The 23,233-nt window shown below is 42.5% G+C and overlaps 1 protein-coding gene across 2 annotated transcripts in view; it reads left to right on the top strand.

Moving 5' to 3' along the window:
- The window catches only part of pknox2 (PBX/knotted 1 homeobox 2), a 106,399-nt gene extending 99,799 nt beyond the window's left edge, over positions 1-6,600 (top strand). For both annotated transcript variants that reach the window (XM_023962256.1, XM_023962255.1), the window contains 4 exons: positions 958-1,077; positions 1,156-1,232; positions 1,958-2,136; positions 5,833-6,600. In XM_023962256.1, the coding sequence (XP_023818024.1) occupies positions 958-1,077; positions 1,156-1,232; positions 1,958-2,136; positions 5,833-6,098 (642 nt within the window). In that variant the 3' untranslated portion in view covers positions 6,099-6,600. The remainder of the gene's footprint in view (positions 1-957; positions 1,078-1,155; positions 1,233-1,957; positions 2,137-5,832) is intronic.
- The last annotated feature ends 16,633 nt before the right edge of the window (positions 6,601-23,233 follow it).

The following is a 23,233-nucleotide window of genomic DNA, read 5'->3' as shown; positions in this document are numbered from 1 at the left end:
ATTAATCATGTCATCCGGTCCTTACACTTCAGTTAGTAAGGTCCACATCCTGGCTCCTTACTGACCGTGCACAAAGGCTGCATGCATGGGCTGGGATGTGATTGTAGGATGTCAACACAAACTACGCTCTGACTATCTAATTACCTTTTTTGTAACAGTCCAGCTGCACACAAGGAGCGCAGAAGAAGCATACTTATCACCTGAACAGCACTAGTGCACTGGGTTGTGGTGGTGGTGTGTGTGTGTGTGTGGGGGGGGGTGTCTGTGTCTCACCTACTTTACCCGGACGTATTGTGTAAGTGTTCACTACAACCTGTCACCTGTCACATACTGTAGCAAAAAATGTGCTTGATAAACATATTTGCACTACGGGTTCACCTAGCGTCTACAAGCTGAAAAGTGTCTGGGCCATCTGTTTGGGGTACATACAGGTTTGCCAATATTTCACCTGCAGACGGTCCATGTCCATCAACTCTGATCCTTAAACATAACCCTAAGCAATGAAAATTAAGCTTAGCCGTTGACGTGCAACCCGGACCAAAATTTAATTCACACATTATCCCTAAATCTAACCATGAGTCTAATATTTGTAATCTAACGTACTAGAATTTAACAAGTTCTACCGGTCCTTGTAAAATTAGTACATATCCCAGAAATGGTTGTTCATAAAACTACATATTGCGCAAGTTTTCCATTAACTTCTAGCAATTTAATTTAACTCTGAAATGCAAACATCTGGTTTAATCTGCTGCTCTCCTAAATCCAATTTATACAAGAAAATGTATTTTAACATTATAATATAAAGTCAGTTGCCATGGCGACATTTCAGATGGTATGCACCACAGGAAAGAAAACTGCAATCAGTAGCCTCCCTGTTGTTTCCATAGCAACAATAACTACTAGAAACCTTCTGCTTTTTGATCTCTCACTATTTACACTCTTTATGTATTTATAAAGGTGAACATGGATCTGACATCCCTGTTGGACAGTGAAGACAAGAAGTCCAAGAACAAAAGGGGGGTGCTGCCCAAACATGCCACAAATATCATGCGCTCTTGGCTCTTCCAGCATCTCATGGTGGGACAGAAAAAAGCTCAGACCTTTTTATGTGATGTATCAAAGATAGAGCAAAATAACATGGTCTGTTTGTTCCAGCATCCATACCCAACAGAGGATGAGAAGAGACAGATAGCAGCACAAACAAGTCTCACCCTTTTGCAAGTGAACAACTGGTAAGAAGCCATAGGGTTGACCATTCTGTTATTATTTGAGGAGAACCTATATGTGTTACAGATGAACTGTTTTGCTCAGCTCAAGTAAAATGCTGACACAAGCAAAGAAGGGAAAATCATGATTTTTCCAGAGCAGACATATATGCTGTGGAATGTTGAACTCTCATTTTTTTTTATGATACTGTGATGCCATCTTGTGGTTGTTCCTGCGTACATGCTGTTAAGATGCTCTGCTGCGCATTCCTACCAAAGCTGATACAGCATCCTATTGTAGCATCATGTTACATCACAGAAAATTTTTTACAGCTCACTGAGATCAAGGCAGCATGTTCAGCTTTTCTTCTGTTTGGACAACCTTGATAAAGAAAAACTGACAGCTCCTCCCACATTTTAACATTTGCCGTACTGCTGACAATGAAAAGCTTTTCCCCCAAACCAGGATGTGTCATTTATTATCAGAGATGACTGAAATGATTTCTGGAAAAAATAATGCAATTTTAGGATTAAGATAACAATATTGTAGTAAATGTAATCTAATTAACAGCTCTTGAAATTCTCAATTTTTGACATAAATGTTTGAAAATGTATTTTTTTTAAATCTGTTCATTCTGAGAATACTGTTTATTTCCTTAGTAAACTCTCTTTCTGTATTATATGAGCGTTGCCTAAATATTCATGACAGTTCTAATCTGTGAGGTTGTGTCCTTCATCTTCATGTTTTGTAGGTTCATTAACGCCCGCCGGCGTATCCTCCAGCCCATGTTGGATGCCAGTAACCCAGACCCAGCTCCCAAAGCTAAGAAAATGAAGTCGCAGCATCGTCCAACACAACGCTTCTGGCCTGACTCCATCGTTGCTGGAGTTCTGCAAAGCCACAGATCCCAAATGGGAAACAATTCAGAAAGTAAGTCAGTTACCAAAGAAATACAGTAAAAGCGCAGGTCATCTTTTTCTTCTCATTGCCAAGGAGCAGGAGACAACATTTGAAAAACTTTATCGTGTTTTAAGTTTAAAACGTTACCACGAGAAGACACAGCTCACTCTTATGGAGTGATGTTTCTGCCACCATGTTGCATACAAAACTTTCTAAGTTGAACACAAAACTTTCTAAGTTTTTTGCTCAATAATTTTTTTGTGCTCAAATTCTTTTTTTTTTTGCTTTCAAAAACGTGTTTTGCGTTTGCAAAACACGTTTTTTTACGTGCGTTGTGTCAAATCTCGGTTTTGTCTTATCTTTGATTTTGCTGACTACTTTGAGCGTGACTTAGCGTGACATGACTGCCACTGGCATCGCCAAAAAGAAATTTGCATGCGTTGTGTGTCATCTCACTTTTTTCCAATCTTTGCTAAGTTAAGTTTCGGTTTGACGTGACCAAGCTGCCATCAAACAGCTGCTGATTGGTCCAGATTCTAACCAATCACATTGCCATATGAATCTAACATAGTGTCTGCTGCCGAGGCTCAGAGGCTGAACCAGCTCTTTTGACGCTCATTTTTGGATGAAGACGTTTTCATTTTTTAAATAATTCATAATAATTCATACTTTTTTTTTTTAGCATTCGTTCATTTTTATGAAGTCAGATTTGTGAATTTATGGCTGAGGATCTGCTGAAACTGTAAAGTTTATCTGCTGACATTACATCAACAGGTCTGTTTGATCTGTGAAAACTCACCACAGGAGACTCAATGCATTTATCAGAAGAAGCATTTTTAACTTTTATGTAAATTTTCACCAGTGTCTCATCTTTTAGAACTTGTGTGTTTGTCCAAAGTTTAAAAATATTAGTCATCAAAAATGCTATTTTATTTTAATATTGCAACAATTATTTATTAAAATAAAACAAAAGTTCAGATACAAATCTTAAAAAGTTTAACTTCTTCCGGCTGGATGGAGTCGGAGCTCGGACGTTTTTTTTTTTTGTTTTTTTTTTGCTGCAGACGTTTTAAACACGTTTGTTTCTACACAGACATGAATAAATACTAAATTCTGTGATTTTAGCTGCTTGCTGTTCCTTCTGGGTTTTACTCTGAGACAAACGGGCCAGAGTGGGTGAAAACGGCAGAATCCCGTACGAACAGAACCGACACAAAGTCCAAAGTCAATGTCTGCCTCGGAATACCGTCAATATGAGACACAGACACTTGATTGGTTAGAATCTGGACCAATCAGCAGCTGTTTGATGGCAGCTTGTCACATCAAACCGAAACTTAACTTAGCAAAGATAGGAAAAAAGTGAGATGACACACAACGCATGCGAATTTCTTTTTGGCGATGCCAGTGGCAGTCATATCACGCTAAGTCGCGCTCAAAGTAGTCAGCAAAATCAAAGATAAGACAAAAGCGAGATTTGACACAACGCACGCGAAAAATGTGTTTTGCAAACGCAAAAAACGTTTTTGAAAGCAAAAAAAAGAAATTGAGGAAAAAAAAAAAATTTTGAGCAAAAAACTTAGAAAGTTTTGTGTGCAACATGGTGGCAGAAATATCACTCCATACACTCTCATCCTGTCAACATAACGGCGGTAAGGACGGCTGCCTGACACAAATAACATCCCACAGTTCAGAAACATGCATGTTAGGTCAAGGACAGCCTAACTGCTTTCTGTCATATTGCCTTCTGGGCAAAGAACATGTTTGGTTATTTACTTATAAAAATAAATAATCACGTAAATTAACAGAATACATCATTCAAAAAAATTAATATTTCCCACATGAATCTAAACAGCGGTCTTGTTTTTTTTTTTTTTTATCTCACTAGAATATCTTGAGGGCAGCCTTCTCCTCTCAATCAGGAAGCCTTTGTCTTTTTTTTCATAGCCAGGGTGGATTATAGATTCCAGATTTAGAATGTTTTAACATATATTTCAATTTTTCAAAAGTCATAAACTAAAACAGTTGGCTGTTGCAGATCTTCCAGCACATCTAATGAGGCTCCAAATGCTTCAAGTCTGAACTAAAGACAGGCCACCTGCAAAGCTGTTGCACTAGAACCACCCATGTTGTTTCAATCATTGCTGAGGGTCTGACCCTCTTTGTCAGTGTTTTCCATAATCATTATTGGTTAACCGACGTTCCAGCAGGAACATTTTTAAGGAAATGGTTATAGCCAGTGTAAACTTATAATGCACGGTGTTTATTTAAAAAAGAATTACATGATTAGATTGTTTTCTGTTTTCAATTGTCCTTTTTTTAAGCATCCTAGTTTTTTAGAGCTGAGATGTCACTTTTAGGGCCAGTTTACAAAAAAACACTTTTTTCTAAATTTACGACTTTTAAGTTGAACATTTACGAGAAAGAAAGTCATAGATTAACGAGGAAAAAACACCAAAGTTTTCTGTTTATCGGAGCCTAGCTTGAAGATGAAATGTGTGGAGCCTTTTGTGAAGCTTTATTTCTGGAAAGGTTTAAAAAACAAAGAGATTCTGAACCTTTTGGTGACTTAAAATGAGATTATTTTCAGTGTAGCCAGCTTTCCGGGGTTCGGTGTCAGTAAAGCGGAGTTTCACATGATAAGGAGCTCAGAGACACATTTGGGTGTAAAGGACAACTGCAGCCTTGATTCTCCTTTTTATTCACATAACCTGAAGTTCATCTGTCACCTTATGTCATGAACCTGTCATCCGAACACAAATGCAGAAGTAAACAGTGTTACATACGCCCACTCCTCCAGATGAAACGTCCCGTTTCAACATAAAACTATAAAGAGGAATGAAAATAGTCTGTTATATTAGCACTAGAACGTTGAAAATGCTAAGAAGTGCTTCTCCTCAGACGGAAGCGTCACACAGACGTAGAGAGCTGGTTTTTGGTGGAGGAAGAAAGGATTCAGGTGGACAGCTGTGTCAGGGTGAGGGGGGCTTGAGAGCAGGTAGGATCCAGACGCAGAGGCAGGAGGCAAACGGTTTCAGGGCAAGAGGGTTTATTGCAAACAAAAGGCGCTGCCGAGCAGGAGAACAAAAACAAAACTAGACTTAGTGTGGCGTGGCATGAAACATGGAAACATCCAAGAAATAAATGACGCTATGACAAGAAGACGTTAGGGAGAGACGAGACTTAAATACAGACGGGGCAGACAAGACACAGGTGAACAGGATCAGGGCAGATGGGGACAAGGAAGTAAAACTCAGGAACATGACCAAACAGAACACCTTTCAAAATTAAACAGGAAACAGAACCAAACATGACAGAACAAGAAATAAATCAAAAACCAAGACAAAAGAAACCCAAACCATGACAAGCTGCAAGACACCCATTAATAAATGAAACATTAATAAATAGTAAATCAAACTAATGAGCTTCCAAACATTTGGAACGTTATCAATAAATATTCAGCTTACCTGAGTTTAGTTGGTCTGCTCTGCTGCTGCACGGCCTTCACCTGCTGCTCTGATGCTCACTTCCACATTAATCTCGTAAATGTAAGAGTTTTTTTCTCGTAATTTGACTCTTTTTTTTTTTGGTGGCCCTAAATCTCCGTCGTACTATTTCAATAACTCCCTAACAACTTTTTTCACAAATAATTCATGTATCACCTAAACAGAAACTGCATGTCGGTGAGGATGGATGCTGACAGTTAAACATTTGTAATGTGTCACACAGACCCACTCAGCATGGACAGCCTCCAGTCGCTGTCCTCAGACTCAGCCACTCTGGCCATACAGCAAGCCATGCTTGGTGCTGACGACTCCATGGACGGCACAGAGGATGAGGAGGAGGAGGAGGAAGAAGAAGAAGAAGAAGAGGATGGAGTAGATGATGAGGAAGATGAAGAGGATGGAAGAGAGGATCATGACAGGGGAAGGCAACTGTCCAGGGAAAGAGGGAGGAGAGATCTAAGCTTGGGGCCCACAGAGGAACTGGACTAAGGGCTACATGATCTTTGACCTTAGCTGTCAGCTTCACAGCCCATTCTTGTAGAACGACTCCAATGTTCTGCAAATCTTTAGCATTTAAGGCCATTCAAGGTCTTCAGAGACTTATCTGTGGAACCTGTCAGAAACATTTGTCTTAACCCTCATGACTGTAGACACATTTTAGTTAAGTATGTTGAGTTAATGCTGTTGGAATCTTTTTGTGGGTAACAGCACACTTTTGTACTCCATAGTTCTGTTTTTCATGACTTGAATTGCACAGAAACTAAAGAGTTGATGAGATTGTTGTCAGATTTTTTAGACCATTATTAGCCTGTTTGAACATTTGTTGCATGCTGTCAGGAAAACAAGACATTTTGAAATGCTGCACAGGACAATGACAACATGTATTAAAGATCTGCCAAGCTTTGTACAAGAAGGTGTGCGAAAACAGCTGTTTAAGGGAATGTATTACTGTGGCATCTGAGTTACCAGATAAAGGGCTGTAGTCTTTTTGTTCACAAGAACACTTCATTTCACTCTGGAGCCAATGTGGCATTTCACTTTTAAAATCTGTTTCAAGAACCAAGACAAGAAGACGCCTTCTACTAAATGCCATAACTAAATGGCTGTTGGAGATAGCGTCCTCTGCTGGACATCAGCACCTATTTGGAGGCTCTGAGATTACAAAGCACTCTGAGAACATTTTTCCCTCAGAGTAAATCCCTTCATTTACAGCAGCAGCAAACCTTTGCAAGCAGGACCATCACATTTCTTTAATGAAAAACTAAACAGTCAATCACAGACGTCTTCTGACTGCACATACCATGTGCGTTGTGATGTTTGCATATTTATTCAGTTTCTCTGAATGTGAGTGAAAGAGTGTGTGCCCTGAGTATGTAGCTAAAAGAAAAACTCTCTTTCTAAAGATGGTTATTAATGCAGGTGGCAGCCATGAATATACAGTTGTGCTTGGAAATTCAAAGTAATAAGCAATTCTCAAATGACAATTCAGTCTGCAATTCAGGCTTGGAATGTGAAAATACATTTTGCAATTTAGAATTCAATATTAAGATTTACAATTCAATATGACCGTTTTAATATTATATGTAAACAAAATTAATTGCATTTAAATTGTCATGGATTTCTGATGTCATAATTCAAATGACACTGCATTTTGCAATATACAATTCAGTATTAAAAATGTCATTTCAATAGATGGTTTGTTTTAAATTAATTTTAAATTAACTTGTAAATCTATTGCATTATTAAATGCCGTGCTGTTTTTGTGTCACAATTCAAGTGAAATTGCAAAACAAAGCCCCCCCCGGTTCTTTGCCGATATGCAAACTGTCAGATGCTTATCAGGGCGGGGCACCACCTCACTAAATTTGCTTAATCATGCCTCCATTTCCTTTGGTCGACCAATTAAAAATAATTAAGACTCAACTAACCTATGGAATTATGCGGCGTTGGAGGTTAGAGAAGAGAATGCACTATCTGCTAATGAATTTTCTTCTGTGTTTACTACAACTGCAACTGCTGTGTTGCAGCTTGATGTTATGGACAACATTGTTAGGTGTCCTTTAAAATTAATAGTGGTCCCCAACCCCTGGGCCACGGACCGCTACCAGTACTTGATACCGAGCCACAGACAGAAATAGCGAATAAATATGATCGATTTTTTCCTTTTTTTTTACTTTCTGATCCTGGAGGTAGTTCTGTTTTGAAAAAACTCCCAGATTCTGTTAACCGCCATTCGTCTTGGTCCCGTGACTTAAAGCGCCTACTCTGCCAAGTTAGTTGCCCAAAGCTAAAAAGCTAACGATTTACAATTTTTATAGGGGGAGGAAAGAGCCAATTGAAGAAATTGAAGGTGACTCTCCAATGTTTCACATTAAGAAAAGAAAGTTTCAGACAGGGGGAATCCACGTTTGTATAATTATTTAAATTATGTATATATATATATATATATATAAAATTATTTAGAAAAGACCAGTTTTATGTCGGTAGTGCCATTTTATTTAGCTTTATTTATCCATAACCCCGTAAAAGTTTCACATTAAGAAAAGAAAGTTTCAGACACGGGGAATCCACGTTTGTATAATTATTTAAATTATATATATATATATATATATATATATATATATATATATATATATATATATATATATATATATATAATTATTTAGAAAAGACCAGTTTTATGACGGTAGTGCCATTTTATTTTGCTTTATTTATTCATAACCCCTTAAAAGTCGGACACAGCTAAAGTTAGCGTCCAGTTGTTAGCATCCACTTATTCAAACAGACTAGCCACCGGTATGTATGCTTTTGTTATGCTTTATAAATGTGTTTGCCGTGTATTTAACTTTTACAATCTAGATTGTTAAATATTGGACATACTGTATAAATACTGTATTCTTTTACATGCTCCAACATGCACTCTCTAGATCTGAAGGAAACAGGAAGCTGTTTGGTTTCCACAACAGACGTGTTTGGATTGGAACTGTAGGAGTAAAGTTCTTCCATCCTCTGCGTTAGGATTTACACTCTATTGAGAATTGCACATTACTTTGAATTATAATTAAAAGAAATTCCATAGTTGTGTTCATAAGTTTTCATACCCTGGAAGGAATGATGATTTCTTGGTCATTTTTCAGAGAACATGAATGATAACACAGGAACTTTCCACTCATAGTTAGTGGTTGGGTGAAGCCATTTATTGTCAAAGAATTCTGTTCACCGTACTGTATTTAACCCTTGTGCTATCCTAAACACTTTAACATTGGGAGTGGGGTCGTCTAGACCCACTAGACAGTGCTCTGAACCTTTTTTCTTCAATGATTTGTGATCTTCACTGGTGTCCATGGATTACATGAAATCTTTCCACCTTTATCCACCTTTGTCATGGTAGGGAGGACACGTCAATGTAAGGGTGGGGTCATCTAAGATAGCACAAGGGTTAAATCCTAACGACAACAGAAACTTCCCAAAAGACCCTGTTCAAAAAATAACATACTCCAGTTCCTAATACCTTGTATTTCCTCCTTTGCATCAATGACAGTTTGAAGTGTCTTGTGGTTGTTGTGGAGGAAGTACTTTCTTTTCTCTAACAGTAAAGCAGCTCATTCTTCTAGGCAGAAAACCTCAAGTTCCTTTCAATTCTTGGGCTGTCTTGCTTGAACTGCTCGTTTGACATCTCCCCAGAGCAGCTCAATAATATTGAGGTCAGGAGACTGAGACGGTCACTCCAGAACCGTCATCTTATTCTGTTGGAACCAATGACAGGTGGACTCTGTCTGTTTTGGATTGTTGTCATGTTGAAATGTTTAAGTGCGTCCCATGTGCAGCCTCTGAGCTGAAGAGTGCAAGTTTCCTACAGTATCTTCTGATACGAACTGCATTCATCTCAACATCTGTTTCGACCAAGTTTCCAGTGCCTTTGTAGCTCACACATCCCCAAACCATCAGCCGTCCCCCTCCGTGCTTCACAGTAGGATTAGTGTTCTGCTTCATCATAGGCCTTGTTGACTCCTCTTCAAAATGTAGCGTTTATGGTTGTGGCCAAAAGTTCAATCTTGGTCTCATCACTCCAAATGACTTTGGTTCAGAACTTTGGAGGCGTGTTTCTGTGCTGTTTGGGAAATTGTAAGCCAGCTATTTTATGGCATTTGCTCAACAAAGGCTTTCTTCTGGCAACTCGATCATGCGGCCCATTTTTCTTCAGGGGCTTCTTGGTATAATGTTTAATTATACCAAGACTTCTACAGTTTTTCAGAGAGTCCTGGATCGAAGCGGAAGCTTTTTCCGGCAGTTGTAGCAGAAATTTTTGTGACCGGGGTTTGGGTTCAACAGAACCCCTCGCTTTCTACTTCTTGATCAAAGTCTGAACCCTGCTGACTGGCATTCTCACTACCATGGATATCTTCTTATATCCCTTTCCTATGTGTTGTACAATTCAGTTTCCTTTTCCCGTTGGTCTTTTGACAGCTATCTAGCTTTTCCCATGACCAGAAATGTCAGTGCAGTACAGGATGGAGGCTGCAAGGGTCTGTTGGGGGCACAGAAACTCCAAGGCCTTTTGTGCGCACACATTGATTACAGAGAAACGAGTCACAGGTGAGGATGGTTACCTTTAGCGGTCATTCAAACCTTTTTGTATCAGCCTGTGTGCAGGTTTTTTAGAACAGAGTCATTTTCAGGATTTCAAAATGGTAAACAGATTTTCTTTTTTTTTTTTTTACCATAAATGGCTCACCCAACCACTAACTACGAGTGGAAACAAAGTTTTTGTGTTTTCATTTAGATTTTCTGAAAAATGACCAAGAAATCCTCATTTCTTCAAGGGAAACGGCATGTAAACTTATGAACACAACTCTACATGCTTGACACCAATAATCAACTCCGTAAAATTGCCACAACATTTTTGTGAGTTCAGGGGATTATGCTGGTCACCACAAACAGATATCCTAAAATATCAGAACAGGTCACTTTGGAGACAATAAAACTTTTTTTTCACAACAGATACCTTTTTGAGGAACACATAAAGGTAGACAAAACAGACTTGTCTTCTTGTTCATTTTTCACAAAAGCATTTCAAGAAACAATGTATTTTTCATTGCTTTTTGTTTGTCACTAAACATATTTATAAAAACTCATTTTAAATGTGAATTGGTCTAGAAAAGTCATGTTATGTTGAGTGTTGAAGTTGTTCAGTGTGAAGTATGTTCCTCATGAATATTCTTTTCTCAGTTGCCTTCTTAATAGATCTTCCACAGAAAATGGTAGAATTTCTATTTCTTTTGTACACGTTGTTGTCAAAATCTATTGTGTTCAATACACCAATTTTAATAATTAAATCTTTCTCATTTTCTCATACTACCAGTCACAATCTTTTTCATTTCTCCCCTTTCTCATTTTCATTTTTACTGATGAAACAAAACTGCAAATGGCACGGTGAAATGTTTAGCATCTTGCCTTTCCCTCTGTTGCCAACCACCCACTGGTGATGCCTCACACCTGTAATCTACGGGTTTATTAAGACTGGAAAAATCCATTGGTCCGGACTGAGTCCACTTAATTTGGTCTGGATCGGTTCCTGAACCTTGTGTTTGGCCTGTATTCTGATTGTCGCCAATCTGACATTTCTGTGTTTAAACCAAAGCTTGTAAAAAAGATCTCTTCAGTCATTGGCTAGGAATTACAAGGGCAGGGCAAAGCAACAAGGAAAAAGAAAAATAGAAGCTTTGAAGTCCTTTTCAGGATAGTTGAATTATTCAAACTTTATATTTCGCTGACCAGTTTTAAACGTCTGAAGTAACGTCAGGTACAACACTTTCTGCTTTGGTCAGGAGGATACATGCTGCAGGGCGGTTCTGACAAGACAATGGCTAAGAAGGTACACTGATAAGTGTGTATGACATATAGCTTGTCGGAAAAACAGTGAGAAGCAATGTGCGTCACAGGAAATGACGTCCATTTCCTGTGACGTCATTTCCGGGTGAGCTATTCCCAGTGCTAGTCGTGTGTGACTGCTGTCCTCTTGTTTGGCATTAGCCTTACTACTATTGCTTACTCTAAGGGTTATCTGGGTTAATAGTCACATCTAGTACCTTTTATTAGCGAATTCACCACTGTTAAACCGCTTGCTGTTCACTTTCTCATTTTGCTAAATAGACCACTTCTCTTTACCTAAACACCGCTAGCCTTAGCTTAAAACCTGGCATGGCCACCACTCCTTCCGCCTCTCCTCCTCTCTCCTGCCCCGTGTGCCATATGTTTAGTGATGATCCTGCCTCCTTTAGTGAAAATAGCGGTAGTTGTGTTAAGTGTAGTCTTGTGTTAGACTTGGAGGCCAGGCTGGAGCAGTTAGAAGCGCGGCTCCGCACAGTGGAAGCTAAGCCGGCTAGCCAGGTCGTTACTCGTAGCGCGGGCCGCGCTACCAGGGCTAACTTAGCTAGCACCCCAGCGCCCTCCCAACAGCCGGGAGACAGTCAGGGGTTTGTACCGGTTGGGAGGAAACATAGTGCTAAACGCAAAAACCTTTGCAAAGCCTTTGCTCCTGCTCCTACACCTGGCTGTGGATCCTGCCTCTGGCTCATCTCTGGCTTGTTTCTGCTCTGTACCTGACCGAGTACCTCGCCTCTGCTCCTGCTCCTACACCTGGCTGTGGTTCCTGTCTCCGGCTCGACTCGCGCCTTTGACTGTCCCCACAACCACGGCTGGATGAAGCTCGTCTGCTGGACTTTTATATATGTAGTTGTAGATTTAGATAAGTTAATTCTTCTCTAAGATTTCTGGTAAATCGCCTGTCCGTCCTGGGGGAGGATCCCTCCTTCATGTGGGCACCCCTGAGGTTTCTTCGTTTTTTCCGGAATCCGTTTTTTTTGGGAGTTTTTCCTTACCGCGAAGGGGGGTCTAAGGGCAGGGATGCCAGTATAGCTTAGTTAGTTTGTTAGTTCATTTTAGTATTTTTCTATTGAACTCTTTGTATTCATGATCCTTTTGGTTTCATGTTTTACTTCGAAGCCCATCGAGACGACTGTTGTTGTGATTTTGGGCTATACAAATAAAATTGAATTGAATTGAATTGAATTGAAATTCAAGGAGGAGGAGAACAGTTGGGCGGGAGATGCTGTAGTATCGCGAGACCCAGCGAGACGAGTGTGGTGAGTCGACTTGGCGGCGCGTAAGCATTTGAACAAACATTTTCGATCTTGTTTCATTTTTCCGCCATATTAAAATATTTCCTGCTAACTAACACAACCTGTTAAGAGTATTAAGCTTCTGTCAGCCTGGAGGACCTGGAGAATTTCATTGACGAGTGTTTTAATACCTGCAACATGGTGAAGCCCAGAACCGCCACCACCACCCCCTCCGCCAAGCGTGAACGGCCTGAGGACTCTCCCGGGGCTGTGTCCTCTCCGGGCAGCGGAATGAGCGATATCCTGGATTCGATTGACAAAAAGCTCTCCAGCTTTGATTGCCGCCTCAATTTGCTGGAGATCCTCCATAGAGAATTTCAAGGTCTGCGGGAGTCTCTGGAATTCAGCCAGCAGCAGGTGCGGGAGCTCGCAGCGGAGAACCAGGCCCTCAGAGAGACCGTGAAGACCCTGAGCAATGACACCGCCCGTCTCTCAGAGGAGAACCGATCCATAAAGGAAACCCTCCTGGATCTTCAGTCGAGGAGCATGAGGGACAATCTAGTGGTCGCGGGGGTTCCAGAGGAGGTAGGAGAAGACCCCGAGGCCACCGTTAGATCCTTTTTACAGGTCCACCTGAAGCTCCCCAAGGAGGAGGTGCAGAAGATCTCTTTCCACAGGGTTCACCGCCTCGGAGGAAGAAGGTCCGACCACCAGCGCCCGCGTCCTATTGTGGCTAAATTCGAACATTTCAAACAGAAGGAGCTGGTGAAGGGCCGCGGACGGGAACTGAGAGGCACGCATTACAGCGTGAATGACCAGTTCCCGGCAGAAATCCTCCGTAGAAGGAAGATCCTGTTCCCGCTGAGGAGGAAGCATCTTGCTGCTGGTTCGAGAGCGATTGTGGCCGTTGACAAACTTTACGTGGACGGCCGGCTGTTCCGGGACCCGGAGATCACCCCCTGGCTGTGCTGAAGGCTTTCAGATCCGCGCTGAGAACATCTGCGCTGCCCAGAAGAAACCCGCTAAACTTACTTCAATGAATGGAAAACCGGATCATCAATAATCCACACCTCGATCGCAGGAAAACAGTCTTTTTTTTTTCTTCGTCACCTCAGTCCCACTCATGTTTCTATTGTTGTTTTGTTGTTGTTTTCGTTTTCCCTTCTATCTCTTTTTTTCTTTCCTTTACTCTCCCCCCCCCCTCTCCCCCCTCATTATATGTAAATCACCTGGAAGCAACTCATCCTCGGTAAGTATTTATTTATGCACGGAGCGGGCGCGCGCACACACAAGCGCACACAGGGGCGTGCACATGCGATCCCGCACACACACGCCGACATACTGCAATCACCTCACACAGGCTTTCATAGGACGCACGCGACACGCAGCTCACATAGCCAGAAAACGTTCACATGCACAGCGCTTCTCAATGCGGGCACGCGCACACGGACTGGTACACAAGCACTACTTAGCTTTACACCTTTTCAGTCAGAGCAGTTATGAACAGTCTTAACATCGTTAGCTGGAATGTGCGTGGACTTGGCTCTGAGCCAAAGAGACTGAAAGTGTTAAATCACCTGGATGGTCTAAAAGCAGATATAGCTCTACTGCAGGAGACCCATTTATCAAATTCTTTGGATCACCTTATGTGCTGCTTACAATTTCCAGTTATATACTCTGCCAGTTACAACTCCAAACAACGAGGAGTTGCTGTTTTAATTAATAAAAATCTTAATTTTACTCATAAGGATACAGTTACTGACCCAGAAGGCAGATTTGTAATCATTAATATATCCATTCAGAATAAGGACTTTTGTATAGTGAGTATTTATGGTCCCAATGTTGACGACTCTTCCTTCTTTCACAGATTCTTCACCTCACTCTCAGTTCACTCTGACTCCACAATCATTATAGGAGGAGACTTCAACCTTGTTTTGGACCCTGAACTTGACAGACTCAGCACAGCAGCAAATCAGCGTACATGGCGATCTGCAAGTATTCTAAAGCAGTACATGAGTGATCTGGGTCTCTGCGACGCGTGGCGCTCATGTCACCCAAACACTAAAGGGTTCACCTTTTTTTCTCCAGTTCACTATTCACACTCCCGTTTAGACTATTTATTAATCAGTAACTCCCTTTTAAAAAATATTCAAAGCTCCAATATCCATCCAATTATTATCAGTGATCATGCACCAGTCTCTGTAAACATTTCTAGGGAAAAATCCACACCCTCTGGTACAACCTGGAGGTTTAATACGTCTCTGTTAAAGGACCAGGAATTTCTTGAATTCTTTAAAAAAGAGTGGGCAACCTTCTTAGACTTCAACAATACTCCAGACGTCCCACCGTGCGTTCTTTGGGAAACAGCAAAGGCAGTCATGAGAGGGAAAATCATTTCTTATTCAACGCACAAAAAACGCAAAGAGAAAGCAGATTTATTAGAATTAGAAAATAAAATCAAAACCCTGGAGACTGCTTATGCTGCTTCTGCACAGGAACGCATTCTGGGAGATCTGAAAAATTTAAAGCTGCAGTTAAATGACATCATTAATAAACAAACACAATTTCAAATACAAAGGCTACGACTTGAAAGATTTGAAAACTCTAATAAATCTGGCAAATTTCTGGCTAATCAGCTTAAAATTAACAGAGAAAAATCATCAATCACCTCTATTATGGACCAAACAGGAAATGTCACCCATGACCCGGTCAAAATTAATAACGCATTTGAAAACTTTTATAAAAACCTGTACACACCGCAGATCAATCCGTCAGAGCAAAGTATTGACTCATTTCTTAATAATGTAAACCTACCCAGGCTAAATGAGGATCAAATCACAAACTTAGATTCTCCGCTCTCGCCGTCTGAACTTCATGAAGCTCTGTTACTTATGCCCAATGGTAAAGCACCAGGGCCTGACGGCTTTCCTGCTGAGTTTTATAAAGAATTCTGGGAACAACTGGCACCAACATTTTATAAAACTGTCACATCTATTAATGAGAGCCAATCAATGCCATCTAACATGAACTCAGCCAACATAATTCTTCTTCTAAAACCAGACAAAGATCCCACTAGTCCTTCAAGCTATCGCCCTATTTCTCTAATCAATGCAGATGTAAAAATTATCTGCAAAGCACTAGCACAGAGAATAGAAAAAATCACTCCTCACATAATTCACTTCGACCAGACTGGATTCATCAAAGGCAGACACTCGGATGATAATGTCCGTAGACTAGTTAATATAATAGACTTTGCCACCATTAAAAACCAGGAAATGACGGTACTATCGCTGGATGCTGAAAAAGCCTTTGACAGAGTTAATTGGAAGTTCCTTATTGCTGCCCTCCAGAAGTTTGGTTTTGGAGAAGCGTTCATCAATTGGATCAAAATATTATATCACAACCCCAATGCATCAGTTAGAACTAATAAACAGACTTCAAACAGGTTTTTTCTTGGAAGAGGAACCAGACAGGGCTGCCCACTCTCTCCTTCTCTTTTTGCTATATTCATTGAGCCTTTAGCTGCAGCAATAAGACAGAATGAGAGCATTATAGGAATAAAAACCAAACACAGCCATCATAAAATTAGTCTTTATGCGGATGACATATTACTGTTTTTAAGGAATTTACATTCTGTAAATGAAACAGCAATGATCATAAATGAATTCTCCTCCATATCAGACTATTCCATTAATTGGAATAAGTCTGTTTTATTACCACTCAACAGGAATATGGAACAAAGACTCACAATTCCAGTTAAAACAGGAAATATCAAATATCTGGGTATCTACTTTTCCCCCAAACTATCAGAACTGGTGCAGCTAAACCACACCCCATTACTGAAAAGCATACAGGACGATCTAACACGCTGGACCAACCTGCCTTTGTCCCTTATGGGCAAGGTAGCCACGGTTAAAATGAAAATCTTACCCAAGGTTAATTATCTCTTCTCAATGATTCCCACACAACCGCCATTAAAATGGTTCAAAGCATTAGACTCATCCATATCAAGCTTTCTATGGAACAACAAACCTGCAAGAATTAGTCTAAAAACTTTAAAATCTGCAAAAAACTGTGGAGGATTAGAATTACCTAACTTCCACAAATACTTTCTTGCAAATAGATTACAATACATCTTAAAATGGTTAAAAAATAATCCAGAAACCAACTCATGGTTAGACTTGGAACAGGCGTTATGTGGAAAGATCAACCTGTCACAGCTACCATTTATTAGCCAAACAGTTAAAAAACAGGATTGTTTCAAAAGCATTAATATAAATGCCACCTTAACAGCCTGGTGGGAATTTCTCAAAATATCAAAATCATCAATTCAACCGTGCAAAATGACACCCATCTGGAACAACCCGGACATCCTTATTAACAAAAAAATGATTCACTTCCCAGCTTGGCAAGCAGGGGGCATAAAACAACTAGAGCACGTAATTATTGATAGAAGATTCATAACCCCCCAGGAACTTCAAGACAAACATGGAATAAATAACTTCTTGGAATATCAGCAACTTAAATCAAGTATTACTAAAAAGTATAAAATTAAAGACGACGATTTAAAGCTACCAGATGTAGTTACCACTCTGATTAATTTTTCAATGAATAGAACTCTCTCCAAAATATACAAACTTTTATGTAATTTAGATAACAATATTGCCCTTCCAACAAAAAAATGGGATGCAGATTTGAGCATCAGCACAGATGAAAGCTTCTGGTCAGAACTTTGTCTAAACACCTTTAAACTGACAAAAAGTCCAAATCTGCAGCTAATCCATCTCAAAACTCTTCACAGAATTTACTACACTGGACAGAGGATGTTCAAGATGGGTCTCAGTAACTCAGACATTTGCGAGCACTGTGATAATAATCTACCCGACAGCTACATGCACGCACTGTGGTTCTGCACTCCTGTCCAGGCTCTCTGGCAGCAGGTATGTGCCGATTTATCAGTCTGGCTTAAGGTTTCAATCACTGCCTCACCGTCACTTTGTGTGCTTGGTGACATGAGTGCCATCGATATAGAAGAAGGATTAGCTTCTATCATTTTCATAACTCTTTGTATTGCCAAAAAAACTATTTTAATAAATTGGAAAAACAAGAAAAATATAAACATAAGTCAACACAGAAATCTGCTGTTTGATCATATCAGCCTGGAAAAAATGTCAGCCCAAAGCTCAAGTAACTTTGAAAGAATTCAGTCTCTCTGGTCTCCTGTGGTTGACTCCATGACTTAGGGGGTGGGGGGCTTGGTCGTCGCTGCTCCTTGCCCTTCTGCCGTGGTTTGGGGTGGGGGTCGGGGCTTCCGGTGCCTGGCGGGGGCGGTGGGGGGCTCCGTTGGTCGGGGGGTCGGGTCCGGTGCCTGGGTGGGGCGGGCTGGGGCGCTGCGTGGTCCTCTGGGCTTGGGTGTGGGGGTGCGTGGTGGGGGGGTGGGGTGGTGGTCTGGCTTGGCTTGGGGGGGTGGTCCCTTTGCCTGTGCTGGGGGGGGTTGGCGGGGGGCCCTGCTCGGGTGGGGGGGCCCAGCGGCGCCGGATGGGCTGCCCATCTGCACCTGGGGCTGGGATCGGCCCTTCCCTGGCTCTGGGGCGGGACGGGACAACCCTCTCGGGGCCCCCGGTCGCTCTGGGTGTCACCCGCTTCGGCTGCGGGGTCTGGGGTGGGGTGGGGTGGGGGGCTTGTCGGCCCTGTCCTGTGGGGGGGCGTTCTGGGGGGGAGGGGGGGCCCATTATTAGTACGGGTCGGGGGGGCTAGCGGGTCGGGGTCTCCGCTGAGGCAATCGGTGGTTGCCTCGGCCGGTTGGCCTCCTCGGTCCCGTCGAGGCCTGACCAGAGCTCTTCTAGGGCCGGCGTCTGGGGGTGGGGGCCTGGGCTTGCTCCGGGGGGGGGCGACGCTTTCTGGCTCCTCTCTCTCTGTGTGGGGTGGGTGGTGCCGGGCCTGGGGTGTCGGCGCCTCCGGGGGTGGGCCCCTGGGCTGGGTGGCCCTGGCCCCTTTGCTGGGGGTGGGCTGGGGGACGGCTGTTTGACCACCGGGGGACAGTCTACCAGCTGTCCCCAACTTACCCCCTTCCTTATATAACCTCATATTAGGGTGAGGGGGTGGGGGGTCTAGCCTGCGATGCGCCTTGGGGGGGGGCTACTTGGGAGTGGCCCCCCTCCTATGGTTGCCGTATGGAGTGGGCCCCCCCTCTTTCGGTTTTATTTGCACCTTAGACATGTAGGGTCCTTGGTAGGGGGGGTGCTTGGACATCACTGCAAGCAAGCAGCAGATGTCCTCCTGGCACCCTACCCGCCAATTTTAACCGCACCTTAGACATTTAGGGCCCCTTGGTGTGGAGGGTGAGGGGACATCACTGTGAGTAATCAGGAGATGTCCCCTTAGTGCCCTACTCGCCAATTTTAACTGCACCCCCCTTAGTACACACACCCCTCCCCCTTCAATATATACATTCAAACATAAACACACACACATGCACACAAACACCCTCTCAAACACACATACACGCACACACATTTTACAAGGAAGGTGGGACCTGGGTCCATCTGTCCCCTACCCCTTCCCTGGTGGGGGGTGCGGGCCTCTTGGCGATGGCGGCCGTGTCCCTTGGGTGCCGGTTCCCTGGGCCCGGCGGTGCTCTCTCCGCACGGTGGGGGGGTTCATATTACACCTGAGCCGGGGGTGTTCGTGTCCCTGGGGGGTGGGTCCTGGTCCTTGCCCCTGGGCGCTGGGCCCCGCCAAACTTCCAACATGGCCGAGCCTGGTCGGGCCATATTTATAACATCCCTTGTGGGCCGCCCTTTTTTCCCCGGGGTTCCCCCCTCCTGGGCGGGGGCGGCGGGCCCCTGCCTTGCTCCTACCTGGACCAACCGTGGGCCGGGTGGGTGGCTGCCTGGAGTGCGGAGCGGGTCTCCCTTGGGGGGTCCTGGCTCGTACCTGGGGTCGGGGCGGGGGGATGCCCGGAACTCCTGGGTGGTGGTGGGGTGCTCGTCTGGGGCTGTGGGCGTCCCTCTCCGGTGGGGCCCTGCGTTGGGCTCTTCCGGCGCGGCGGGGGGCTGCTTTCCTGGCTGGGCTGGGGCGGCGCTCTCTTTCCCTCTGCGCCTCCCTGCTCTCTGGCTCTGGGGGCCTCGCGGCGGTCCGGCTGGCCCTGGCCTGGGTGGCGGTCTTGGTCGCCCGGGGGGCGGTTGTTCCCTGCCTGTTCCCGTGTGGCGTTGGGGGAATTCCGGCTGCCGCTGCTGCTGCGGCGGGGGTATGGGTGTAGGGGTGGCTGGGCGCTCCTCCTCCTTCTTTTCACATTCCACCATCCATTTTAGAAGAACATAAACACTCACCTGAGCACAGGTGTTAGCTCACCTTTGCACTAATAGTTTGCATGATTGAATGAATGAAAGATTTCACACTAGTTGGTTTAAAGGCATAGGTATGCGTTCGTGAACACTATCTGTTTTGTGTGCATGTTGACATGTGGACATTTTTGCGGCTAGCAGGTGTGTTGATAATATTTGAGTGTGTGTGAACAGGCCCCGCCCTTTTTGTACTACATTTGAACCGTACCGTAACGATAAACAACCAGTAAACCTGCCTGCTCTATGCTGCTTCATGGTCTTACCCCCCTTCCCCTCCTATTATCACCCTCCTACCCCCCCCTCTCTCTAACGTCCCTCTCTCTTCTTCCCCTCTTTCCTTTTCCGTCCGGTCCAACACCAAAGAGTCTCAAACATGATTGAAATTAATAAATTTTGGCCTCAATTACAAAAGGGGTTTATTCAGACATACCTTTGGTTTGTCTGAAGATGAATAACCCCTCTTGTTAAAATAAAATATGTCCAACACAAGAGGCCCTCAGCTCTCATCTGTTTGCCTAGCTGTTGGACAGGACAAGTTAAAAAAGAAAAAAAAAAAAAAAAAATGAATTGAATTGAAATTGAATTCACGTTGAAAGTTGTGTTATTCAGCCAGCATTTATTCAACCACATTTCAACGAATTGCTGTGTCTTATCGTTGCTTCACGTTTCTCCGTGGCTCATCAGTTGCTTCTTTTTTACTCTGTTTGCAGCCCATACATTGGCTGTGAAGCAGGGGTGAAAGTAGATATTTGTTGATGCCAGTACTATAGCAAATTACGTCAACGTAAATCTTTTTAATAGCAATAAATGGAGAGGGGTGTAACGATTAATTGATTTATCCAACAAGATCGATCAGTCTGATTGTAGTTGTTTATTGAATCAAATCAAACTCTACCATTATAAAATCATGTTTGTGTGCAGGAGGAGGTGCCAGTCGGAGTGATGTGTGGCAGGAAGTCTTCTATGGATACTGTGAATTTGTATATGATTAAAGGCCTGTTCACACCGGGACGAATTTCGCCGGCGATTTTCGCCGACGTTTAACGCCTCGTGACTAAGCAAAGGGCACCAATGAGAGTGTGCACACCGAGGCGAAAAAATGCCAAGCGCCAAACCGTCAAAAAAAACAAACGCCTCGGGTTCGTTTTTTTTTTTTGACGCGTCGCGTCGAAAACTATTCGACCAATAAGAATGGCGCTTTTGCACACGTGTCTGGAGCTTCTGAAGTTACAGTAAAACACAACTTGGGGGCGCTCAAACACAAAAGTGCCTTGCTGAGCACACATACCAGCGAAGAAGATAGACGCCAAGTAGCGTCTACAATGCCACAACGAAATAATGACGGACATTCTAAAATATCCCCGAACCAAGCACCAGTTGGAGCTACTGATGCTTGAAATATTCATGTTTTCTTTGTATGATTCTGACAAGCGCGTTAATACTTGCTCTCTTCTTCTGAGTGAAAAGCGACTTTAAGAATCGTAAAGTTGCGCAGCACCACCTTGTGTACAGGAGTATTTCTGTTTACATTAAGCGCCATCTAATGTCAGGGAAGGAAATTGCATGTTCGCTCGGCTCATCGTCAGCGAAAATCGCCTGGGTGTGAACACAAAAGACGTGGCGAAAAACGCTGGCGAATAACGCCTGGCGAATATTCGTCCCAGTGTGTACGGGCCTTAAGACTGGTCGAATGCTACGTGATGGTTTGTGCGTGTGTATGAACATCAATGCATGTAATAGAAGTTACATACAACACCTTTCCCATGACCTTGTATCGCCCCCCCCTCCCCCATCTTGTCTGAGTGACTAAAACTCAACAAAGTTCACATCTATTACAAAAGGGGTTTACATTAACGCGCTCGATGAGGAACAACCCGAGTGTAAAAGCAAAACATGTCCATCACAGCAGGCACTCAGCTGCAATCTGTGTGTTCACTTAAATAAATGCATGAATAAAATCATTTCAAAATGACATAAATCAAGTATAATAAATATTGGTAAAAATCATTTGAATTGATACACTGTAGGTTTATTCTACTATAACGTCGAAAAGACTAAATGCATCACAGTGGACAACACACATGTGATGTCATCAAAAAAATCAATCCATCATTCCAGTTCAACGTGTGGAAACACTTTAAATTTAGCAAAGACATGTAACCATCCAGTGTGCTAGAACAGGGGTGGCGAACAAGTTTGACGCAAAGAGCCGAAAGTTTTAACTGTGAGAGTCAAAGAGTCACACCATACACTGACCTGCCAATAATAATAATAATAATGGATTATATTTATTTGCGCCTTTTTCTTGGTGCTCAAAGCTCTTACAATGTGTCCATCAGTGGCAGATGGACACATTGTAAGAGACAGACCATCTGCTGGTCTGTCAGAGAAGGGAAGCTCATTTTCGGCCTACATCATAAAATTGTCTATTTATTTAAAAGTAAATTCTGCCCTACGTTTCCTTTCAAGTAACTGGTCTGTGACCCTGTCATAGTAGGACAGGGTCACAGTAATATAATTTAAAGCGACATAACACAATATAATCACAGCAATATAATTTAAACATTTTTGGACGGAGCAATTTAAAAAAGGATCATGACTGATTTTATGTGGGCTTTCTTTATAAAAATCTAATTTTATTTAATCTTTTAAATCTTGGTTTTATTTATTCGTATTTGTTCAGTTATGTTTATTGCTACACAAAAAACAAATACATACAAATAAACATATTTTTAGAATGAATTAATAAATAATTTATGACGGACTCAAGCCCCAAATGAGAAGACCATAAATACAAACAGAACCAACATTCATTAATAGCGAGCATATAACAATGCTAAGATGAATAGATATAAGAACCAGGCAAAACACAAATTAAAAACTTAAAAACTGAAGGACTATTTTTTGCTTATTTATCTGCGTAAATCCATCCAATGTAACTGTCCTCTAGTCCTCAGACATCAACAGGAACAGAAAGACAGGCGGCAACTCCAAACTGCATAGTAGGAGCGCCCCCTGGTGGCTTGTGCACACTACCCCATATATTATTTATTTATGTTTTTTTTCTAGAACTTTATTGATCACAACGATCCAATACAAAAAAGTGAAATACAATAATAAAAAGGGAATAAGTAGCTAGTAGCTGGCGTTAGCTTCC

The sequence above is a fragment of the Oryzias latipes genome, chromosome 14 (genome assembly GCF_002234675.1).
Source record: "Oryzias latipes chromosome 14, ASM223467v1".
NCBI lineage: Eukaryota > Metazoa > Chordata > Actinopteri > Beloniformes > Adrianichthyidae > Oryzias > Oryzias latipes.
This window is presented reverse-complemented; position numbering and strand designations above follow the sequence as displayed.